The sequence below is a fragment of the Pecten maximus genome, chromosome 16, assembly GCF_902652985.1.
Source record: "Pecten maximus chromosome 16, xPecMax1.1, whole genome shotgun sequence".
Lineage (NCBI taxonomy): Eukaryota > Metazoa > Mollusca > Bivalvia > Pectinida > Pectinidae > Pecten > Pecten maximus.
In genome coordinates, this window is record NC_047030.1 from 33,045,779 (window position 1) to 33,056,910 (window position 11,132).

At 34.5% G+C, this 11,132-nt stretch overlaps 1 protein-coding gene across 2 annotated transcripts; it reads left to right on the forward strand.

The window, feature by feature from the left end:
- The first annotated feature begins 3,846 nt into the window (after positions 1–3,846).
- LOC117345345 lies at positions 3,847–8,795 on the forward strand. Of its 2 annotated transcripts, none has more exons than XM_033908414.1 (3): positions 3,847–4,030; positions 5,144–5,344; positions 6,577–7,603. In XM_033908414.1, exons 1-3 carry the CDS (start codon positions 3,979–3,981, stop codon positions 6,597–6,599), a joined length of 276 nt encoding a protein of 91 aa, XP_033764305.1. In that variant the 5' UTR covers positions 3,847–3,978; the 3' UTR covers positions 6,600–7,603. The 2 variants fall into 2 exon arrangements, with proteins under 2 accessions (XP_033764305.1, XP_033764304.1); XM_033908413.1 differs by lacking the exon at positions 6,577–7,603 and adding an exon at positions 7,611–8,795 and having other exon boundaries at positions 3,905–4,030.
- The last annotated feature ends 2,337 nt before the right edge of the window (positions 8,796–11,132 follow it).

Here is an 11,132-nt window from a genome sequence, read left to right on the forward strand (position 1 = left end):
CTCAAGTGCGAAACGTACCAGGTATACATTATATATGTATCATTATCTAGTTGTCAAACGTTGTAAAAATATGTATAATTAATTATTTAAAGTGTATTCAATATAAAAAAGGGAAGAGTCATTTGACTGCTAAAGGCAACATTGCCATGATAAAAAAGAGCTTGTAAACTTATTATAAACTACACGAGACAGTTATTTATGCTACGAGCTAGCTATTCAAATACTGTTGTCCGTAATCTGTTATTGTCATATGTGCATTTAACTTCAGATACATTTACATCTCTGCATATGTTTTACATGATTGATATTATATTGATATTGAAGAAAAAGGGGAATAACTCGAACAAAATCGAGGGCAACATCTTTGACAGCATGACCCAAAGGCCACTCAAAATATCTATCTCTTTGGAACAATATCACACTGATTAAAGACCAGAGCAAAATAGATACACGTAAACTGCTCTGGTGATTTGATGCCGAATGTGAACATTGTTTGCAAAAAGCGAATTCCTAACTTGTATTAAAATATGAAAATGTGGTTGGTTCAAATTTTCATATTCATGTTTCACAACAACTTTTAAACATATCTCTGTCATATCTTTATAATCAAAACGAGGTTTTCAAGGTTAAAAAAACAAGACCAATCCACTATAATTCCAAGTCGCCAACCTCTCATACCTTATCTAATAGTTCTTTTGCTTAATTGTCGATAATACCATCGCCCGTTCATTTTTGCCTTATCTCTGATGATTATATACATACACGTATGCGATTTGTACACATGTTACATATTCTCGACAACACATCTACGACATGTATATACCTATATTTTTTTTAGAAATATTTGGTTATATGATCTGCATAATGCTTTCCCCTGTCTAATTCCTCACTACAAATCCCATCCTGAAGACTGAGGACCACGACGGATGTTTAAAGTAGAACAGACACTCAGGCCTGACACTATAGGAAGGAAACCTAACGGTCATAGACGTGAACTATTGACACCTTAACTAAGGCTAGAAGTTAAGAAAAAGAAATTCACTCCTAACGATCAGGAACTGAGTCAAGAACGTTAGCGGCTTAGGACGGAAAGGGAGATAACGTTTCTTTTGTACCTTCTAACAGCATAGAAAGAGCTGAAGAAGTCTTTGTAAACACAAGTAGCGTCACATATTTCGTTGCATTTAATGAGAGAAATGTAAATACAAACTTTATTTATTTCGGGATAATCAACAGCAGATATAAACAGAAACCTTAACAATGTACGGGATAGGGAATAATAAGCTGCGATATATTCGTTCTATCAAAACGGAAAGGTCGAGAGAAGCAAACCAATAGTTCATCAAGCAATAATTGAATCTGGTCATCTTCAGAAAGTCACCACATGCCTTGACAAGGCTTTCCTCCTCGCCGATGATTCTCCATCACTGTGTTTAGTACAATTTACAATTTATGACAAGGGGGCATGGGGTTTGCCATTAACTGAGCCCCAGGTCATAATGAATTGGTAGAATATGTATAAATATGTACACTTATCACTCGCTCACACGACACAACAGAAAACTCCATTAAAGGCAAGATAATGTACAGGTGTCTCGACTTCCACGGACGTTTGGCCAAGACACTTAAGCATAAACCGACCTAAATGCCACGAAATTGTTCAACCAGTATAACAAACAGGCTTGTATTTCCCCTTTTATTACATGGATTATGTAAACCAGTAAAACTCTAACCCGGCGAACAGTCGCATACATTTGTATGTTTCAGAGCAACAGCGATCCAGTTGTAGAACAATCGCGATCCAGTAGTTGTTTATCTTCTTGTGTACATTATGTACAGTCTACCCTCGATATATCGCCACATTTCGTCCGCGTGTCAATTATGGCGGTATAACGAGGGATGGCGTTAGTATCGAATCATGAAAATTACAACAGTGAAAGATAATGTTGTACCAACGTTTTAATAAATACACAATGAGTTAACATGTAAGACACCATGGTATTGACCGTACGTTTCGTAGCTTACAAATACACATTTACATATGTAATTTCTGAAAAAAGTCATTAATTTGCTTTTGTCTCATGCCATCTGTTACAATCTGTCGAATTTTATTGGAAATTACGCGGCACTGGATCAAGTCCGAAGAACACACTTTCGTCTCGGAGTTTCCATCTCGACTGACGAAGCCAGATCGTTCATATCATAAATAAGAACACTTATTGAGCAGAAATTAGTCATGCTTTATTACAAATCAAACCATACCTGTGTGTAGATGTCACATATAAACATCGATACATATATCTACCTGAGTGATAGAAACTCATTCAAGCGTATAACTAAGTTACCTGTGAAAAAGGAAATACCCTAATTCTATAATTATTAATTTATCCCTAGGGATATGCTAATACACCGTGACTATTTCGTACAGTTCTGTGACCATTATATTAATACGTTGTACATACAGTATAATTGCTTTCATTCATGTTGAATACCTTATTTTTCATAGTTTCATATGGAACAATTGTATTATTAGTGTTACAAATGCAGGTGCCGACAGTGGGCTTTCTACATAGGGAAAGGACACAGCTCGGTATGTTAATGTGGTTTACATGACCTCTCGAGGTAACGAAATCATAATGTTGGTGAAGGAGTGTTGATTCCGTCATTTAGTTTAGTAGCTTTAGAAACCATTCATTATATGTATTTCTTAATTCATATTTAGTTTTAGTTGTCGCGGTCGCTATACATCTTAAATGATTTAATGTCGAATTTGTTTTAAATAAAACTCGGTGAAAAATATTAGTTTACAATTTCTCAATAATTTCTATAAGTTAATTCATTACATATATTACTTTTGTCAATGATTATTTGATCTTATTTCTATAAATTTCATTCAGCTGCATGTCACCATTTGCTTTTTTTGTCAAAAAATGACTTAATGATGTAAGGGGAGCAACTCGTAAATTTGTCTAGTCTCACTTCTGTAACTAGGGAGTCTGGTCGCTGTCTAACACAGGAAGATGCTAGCCAAGGCTTCATCATCATCATCATCATCGTCCATGCCCATCAACAACAACCTTACGATATAGCTCTTTTGTCAATCCGCACATGGGAAACTGCTTTGCTGTCTGAGGCAACAGTGTGAAAATACTTTAAAACTATGATTTCTCGACACCTACAATGCGATTTGATTAACCGCCTAAAATGGTTACCTTTTATTAAACGGTTTACATATAATCAGTCAGTTTGTATAAACAGGGTACTCGATAACTGTTTGACCTAAGTGTGTGATAGCTAGAGTAGAAAGATTACAACATCTTCATCTTTTGTAAATATCGTATATCTCATACATTTTATCTTGATCATATGAAAGACGAGCTGTATGCTCAATGTGCTATCAGGAATAAATAAAGCTAAAAAAAGAACAATGATAATGATTTAAAAAAAAATCGTAATATCTATCTACATGTAATTGTAATATTGCACACGACAGTGGGACAATGGAATGGAATAATGATGAAGTATGATTCCCATTCAGAAATTTACAATACTTTTCTTATTGCATCTTATACACCAAATAAGTATATAACCCTAATGTCTCCAGGTCACATGAAGGTAGTATACACCAATAATTCTGAATTTTATCATTAGGTAGTAGACAACGGGTGGCTTTACCTGTAGAGGTTAGGTGGGGGTATGGGTTTATTTATGTATAGTTACAGACGACACACTGTTTAGCTGGCTTTGTGGATGATTCTGTTGTACAGTGATATATTTGAAGTGAGGTCAATGTATATGATGGGTTATCAGTAGGCGCTGAATTTACGAGACTCGTTATGGATAGCAATAAAGGAAGTACTCGAATCTTTAAAGTTGGTATTAGGTTTAGTCACAACGAATCTTTAACAAGTCAAACATTAACTCTCCTGACTGCCAATTTCCTTTTCATTTTATGAGAGGACAACGACTTGGATAGATATGATTCTCAGTGCTGTGATATTTTTGGTGCTGGGGTTCACACCAGGCTCAGGTAAATCATCACCATTTTAAACTAAGTTTAGTACGATACACTACAAGTAAGTTAATTATTATAACTCCCCGGTATTTGATATTTGTATGGAGATCTGTGTTTTAATCACGTCCCAGTTTTATAATTGTTATCTGGTAACGTTCCAGTTATAGTCGTTAAATGTTTCAATACGAAAAAATATTGGTCCATCATATATATCCTGATAATTGTGATATGTTCACGCCAAATAATGAATATTTCCTTAACATATTTTTTCTTTTAAACTTTTTATTCGGGTTGGGAAGTATAGTTTTTGTAAGGATTTTCGTAACACAAACAAGGAATGTTCATCCTTGACGTTTCGATGACTAGTACGGTATGTAAACTGTCGCCTTCATTAGACAAATGACCAGGACAACTTCTGTACACAAAGGTTTTAAGCATAGAGTAGCAGAATCGAGCCATTTTTGTCCAATTACAATACTACAACATAGCGAGTTTCGAAGATAACTAGTACACATTTTACATCTTTGTGTACACATGCTGACCGGTCATTTGTCTGATGAAGGTGACAGTGGACATACCGCACTTTCAGACTACGAGATTTTGAACGATTTTATGACGTGAAAAATAGCGTTTAAGTTTAAACCATGTCTACTAAATTGAACTTTATACAAAGGCGACATATTTCTAAAATCAAAATTCGTCCAGGCAACCAAATCAGTCTGGGATGACAATCAGACTGTTGGTAAAATCAGAACACTTCTGGCGAATACATTTCAAGTGTTGTTACATTATATTATATTATTATTGAAGTCTACAAACTATGGGAATCCTCATACGTACAACTGCAATTAGTATTAAAGCTACTTCTATAAATATCTGGAAAATGTTTTTGAAATATTTGAAAAACGAAAAAAATAAGGGCTTTTAATTAATTAATTAGTTTAAAAAATGAAATAAAAAGAAGTTATATATATAGGATACAAACAAAAAGGTATCTCGTATGCGGCTGTACGTAATATCGATACTCACTTGGAGATATATACGAGTGAAAGGAAGTTTTTCTGTACATGTACATTACTGGAGTCAAAAGACGATCGAAATAAGAAAATCCAACATTGTGTTTGACAGAATGTCTGGTGTGCTATCAATGTGCGGACACACGGATGGACGGCCCATGTCAGTCGAACACTGCGGATCTTGTCCAGTCAAACAAAATTTGGTCTAACAAAACGGAGGAAGTTAGGGATGATACTGACGCCTACCTAGAATACGTGAAGAGCTGTCCCCCAGAACAACAATATTGCGTTATTGAACGTATTGAAGACAAAGGTATGTATGTATTATTGGACACAAGAAGCGCTTCATATAGTGTGACGTCATCAACGCCGCACAAAATATATATGTATGTTCATATCAGGCCATCTTTGTAATATGAAATACAACACATACATATTCCCGTGTGTTGACATTTCAGCACTAGGCTTGTTCTGGTTTATTGCCAAGATAAAGCTTTTCATTTGTGGTTTTATGATATGTTGTGTGTCTAGCGTTCGACCAAAGTTTATGCAATAAATTATCTGTTCATTTATGACGCTTCCTGCTGAGTATCTGATTTTGTCAGATGAAGTATGCTGTACAATGTTAGTTATCGGTATAATTGTTTTGGCTCAACGTCAAAGAATATTTGCTGGAAGACTATTTCGTCTGTGTAATAGCCGACAGTTGCCATGCCATTAGTTTTCGGTATACTTGTTTTGGCTCGACGTCAAAGAATATTTGCTGGAAGACTATTTCGTCTGTGTAATAGCCGACAATTGCCATGCCATTAGTTTTCGGTATACTTGTTTTGGCTCGACGTCAAAGAATATTTGCTGGAAGACTATTTCGTCTGTGAAATAGCCGACAGTTGCCATGCCATTAGTTTTCGGTATACTTGTTTTGGTTTGACGTCAATTAATATTTGCTGGAAGACAATTTCGTCTGTGTAATAGCCGACAGTTCCCATGCCCTTGGGTGGGGTGATTGATTGTAGCTTCAATCAGGAAAAACACATTCTTGTCGAGCGCCCCGACGAAAATCTAACCCGGGTTTCTGGCGTGTTATCCATCGGCTGAGTGACAGAGATCGTATTTAACACTATGTATAAGCCACACCGGCCCGGTTATTTACCTATTTTTCGGCATAGCAGTATAATATTCTTTTTGGCCCCGAACGTGACGCGACAGGTGGCGTTACTGGTCAAGATGAAGTATGTGATTGGTCAATGTAGTGGTAGATGAAAAATGTAGATCTATATGCAGTTAAAAACGAAACAAAGTTAAGATTGAATGCAAGCTGAATAAGTGGGTGTATCTTTTCAAATGACACATTAATAAAATCATATTCCTGATTCAAATGCAGTCTTATTATCACCAAATATTATTCAAACCGATATAATTTTGTTATCCGTGCTGAAATGCATTAGTTCGTTAATTTATTTCAACAGCAGATTTACATTATAATCACCAGCATTTAAACTATGCCGTTTATCTTTTTTAAAGATATTTCTTGTTTCGTTGTAGATTGTGAACGAAGCCAGTGCTAATTAGTACTTTCAATAAGTGATATTATTGTACAACGGACTATATAGTTGTAAACTGATGTGTTCGTGTGATAATTGACATCTTAGAGATAATGCAGCGAGATGATTTGAGTGACTTAAACAAGTCACTCTCCACAATGCCAATTTCTAACTTTTCTAGGAAAGAAAACAGGGACAATTTTAGTTCTAGAAGAAATTTGATATGATATGGAATATGTGTTATGTGTGTTTCAGTCTAATTAGCAAATTGTATGGCTACTGGGTTGTTTTTGATCTTACATATCAAAATGGGGCGTGTTCTGACTCCAGTTTAAACTCTCTTGTTGCGATTAAATACGTTTTTACTGCGTATTGCTACATGCAGGTGTTTTAGACAAAAGGCAGGGGGAGCCTGTATCATTGACCTGGATATTGTAGTTATTTGGCTATATTTATACAAAATAAGAAGGATTTGTTGTATTTCCCAAATTTTGGACCCCAACCATTAGACCACTTGATTCTTCAGTCCAAATAAATGCGGAAGAAGGATTTTAACAGATTTGCTATATTTCCTGCACCTCCAGGTCCATGGGGTCAACCTATTGATTATGTAATAATTGCTTCCCTTCCCCAAAGATGCTTCTGACTTATATGGTTGAAGTCAATTAACTTGTTCATGAATAATATCGATTTAAAGGACTTACCTTTATTTTTCTATCTTCATTCTCACCCCTCTGGTCCCATAATCAATAAGTATTCAAATTATTTCTTCTTACATAATTTGGTCAAAATAGATTCATCCGCTCAAAACAAGAAGCAAATTAAAGGACTTACAATATTTCCCTCATTGGGCCCCACTACCCTGGACCCAAGAATGCAGGTTATGCAAAAAATGGTCAAAATCCATCCACGCTCTGCAATGGCGTATGCTCAGTTGCTTTAGGACCAGGTGACCATATTTTTGTTACACAAAGACGTGATATAAAGAAAGATATTTTTTTATGTAATTCTGCTTTTTTTTCTGTTTTCCTGTAGGTGTGATGTTTGCTTACATCAGAGACTGCAGTGACGGCGTGACGATGTCGGTTAATGATGTGGAAAGGTTTCAAAATATAACATTCAACAAAAACAATTTCACAACTTGTGGCTTCAGATTTCAAATTGGTGTTGTGTGCATCACCTTGTGTGAAGGAAATTTTTGTAATGGTCCCATTACTGAAAGTGGTTCTGGGTATCCGGCTAATTTCTTTCTTTTTGCTCATGATGACGTTGTGTTTGATGCTTTGTGAATAGCACAGTGATGAGACACTTTAAGAGTTTTTTCTATACCTTGTACATGTATATCAAACCTTAAACTCATTTCACCTTGCATCCTACAGTTTATACTGAGCTACATCACCAAACATCCTACTGTTTACACTGAGCTGCACACTCATTTACACCGATACAGTAAAACAACAAACATCCTTAATTTTATACTAAACTACACTCTCATTTACACCAATACAGTAAATCACCAAACAACCTTAATTTTATACTAAACTACACTCTCATTTACACCGATACAGTAAATCACCAAACATTCTTAATTTTATACAAAACCACACTCTCATTTACACCAATACAGTAAAACACCAAACATCCTTAACTTTATACTAAACCACACTCTCATTTCCACCGATACAGTAATTCACCAAACTTTCTTAAGTTTATACTAAACTAAACTCTCATTTACACCGATACAGTAAATCACCAAATATCCTTAATTTTATACTAAACCACACTCTCATTTACACCGATACAGTCAAACACCAAACATCCTTAATTTTATACTAAACCACACTCTCATTTACATCAATACAGTAAAACACCAAACATCCTTAATTTTATACTAAACCACACTCTCATTTACACCGATACAGTAAATCACCAAACATTCTTAATTTTATATTAAACCACACTCTCATTTACATCAATACATTAAATCACCAAACATTCTTAATTTTATACTAAACCACACTCTCATTTCCACCGATACAGTAATTCACCAAACTTTCTTAAGTTTATACTAAACTAAACTCTCATTTACACCGATACAGTAAATCACCAAATATCCTTAATTTTATACTAAACCACACTCTCATTTACACCGATACAGTAAAACACCAAACATCCTTAATTTTATACTAAACCACACTCTCATTTACACCGATACAGTAATTCACCAAACATCCTAAAAAGTTTATACTAAACCACACTCTCATTTACACCGATACATGGGATCATCAAACATCCTAAGCCTGATACTGAACTACATTAAAACAGTAAATCATCAAAACAATTAACTTCTTATTTAGAGACAATGGTTATCGACGAATATTGATGAAATAGACAAATACACATTTCTGAAAAGTGGTGCCCATTTCGCTGATAAATACTTACTTGTGATGATCAGTTTAATATGTGTAAATAGTATTTATAATAATAATGATAATACTATATAGATTTCTAAATACAGTTTCCTACATATGGCGTATTATATATACATGTAGGCCTTACCTTCCTATCTTTGATAGGATTATTTTATTTCTATGATCTACGTTATCCAGATTTATGGTAAATCTGAAAACTTTGTAAGTATAAATGAAGGTTACACAACGAGTGGTTGTTGTATATGGTGTTTCTCTCACTCGAGTTAGCGATTTTTTAAAAGTTACAAAAAACACGATTTTAGCGAGTGTTGTTTAGAACTTTGGAAAAAATAACTATCGAGAGTGAAAAAAGTACCATATACAACAACCACGAAATTGTGCACCTGTATTACCACAAAAGAAAAGATATTCTGAGGATAAAGTAACATGTTTGTGTCAACGTGTATTCTTTTAACAATATAAGGATATGACCTAAATTGAAATGCCGCTAATTAATATGCAAAACTTACTATATCGGAAACGTATAGAAATTTAACAATTTATTACGAATCATAACAAATCATGTTATTCAACATTTGTAATGATCATTTCATTCCTTAGGAGCTGAATAACACCCACATTTTGTGGTAGAAGTTATATTTATGTACAGTAAAATACATGATCATAACGCCAAGCATAAGACAATAAAGAATGACAATTGAACTATATCCACAACGCTATCCATCAAAAGGCATAATACTAGCTTTCTGATTGGTGTTAGGAAAAAGCCTTGATCTGTCGCTTATTATTTAGCTGAAGCATTTTTTTTTTTGAAGATCTTAAAGGAACAACAACCAGGTTTAAATACAATCATTTTAAATGTTATGGTGACATCGAGATTCATTTTAAGTACATAAAAATCCAACTAGTATTTGTTGTTCATCCACAATTTGGCGGTGTCTGAGCGTTCAATTTTGCCATCACAGATGTCAAGGATGTAGGGAGCGAAAGTGAACCATACGTCCACAACACTTAAAGTCTTGATAATGTAAGAGAAACTGGTAATCACACCAATGAAAACAGTTCTAAATGAGAAAATTTAGAAAATTCTTTTAAAATCTTTAAGTTTTTAAAGCTAGCAGACGATGTATCGACCGTGAAACGGAAGCAGGCTATCTATCTTAAAGCGGCTTTATAACGGGCAATTTGATTGGTCGAGAAATATAGCTAAATTGTTTACAGAGCTGTTGATCAGTCAGATTGGCCTGTGGTGGTTGTTAGGATCATGCATAGGTTCACTCCGCTGACACACGGGTGATGAGTGTAGCGAAGCGTAGTTTAATCTATGAAGGTGCGTGTATTTCATAATTAGGTAACCAGGACTAGACTTAACGTGCACAAGTGTAGATTCCCATTTTCAAGTTAATTCCTTGAATTTCGCAGAATATTATTTAACTGAAGAAAATCATTGTCCTTGTTGGTATTATGTATTTTGATCCATCAAACCAATTGTATCATGATATAATGAAAACTTGTGATTAATGCCCTTATTTATTATTTAAACTGGAATGATGAACCTATGTAATCGTGAGGAAATATGTACAGATATAAAAAGTCTTTTATATTTTGGGAATTAAAATATATTTCATTATTAGTACATTGTCTGAATTGCTTCTTATAATTAAACCAGCTACTATAACTTCGAAACATCTATAAATTGCAGATAACATTACCAATTATCCAATCACTGTGATACTACACAATATAATTTAAACAAATGTTATTATTTTATTTCGGCTGAATCTGAAACTTTTGCGGTAAAAAGTTTATAAGGTTTATGTCCTCGATTTCAATTTCAATTGAGTCTTGAATTTCGAAAACTGTGTCTACACACTGTTTGATTTTAGACGAGAATCGTTACTAATAAGCTCGCGAGAGATATGCTCACGAAATCGTGTCTGCTTTATCGCGAAACTTTCCTGGTTTGTAGATGTCAAAGTCATACTGTTACACCCTCAAGGCATTCGCTTCCGAGCAGTCACCAGATATTTCTTTAATATTATCTAGATGTGTTTGTGGTCACTTTTGACAAGAAACTTTCGATCATACGTATACTGATAAAACCATTTCATCCCAGAAACATCAA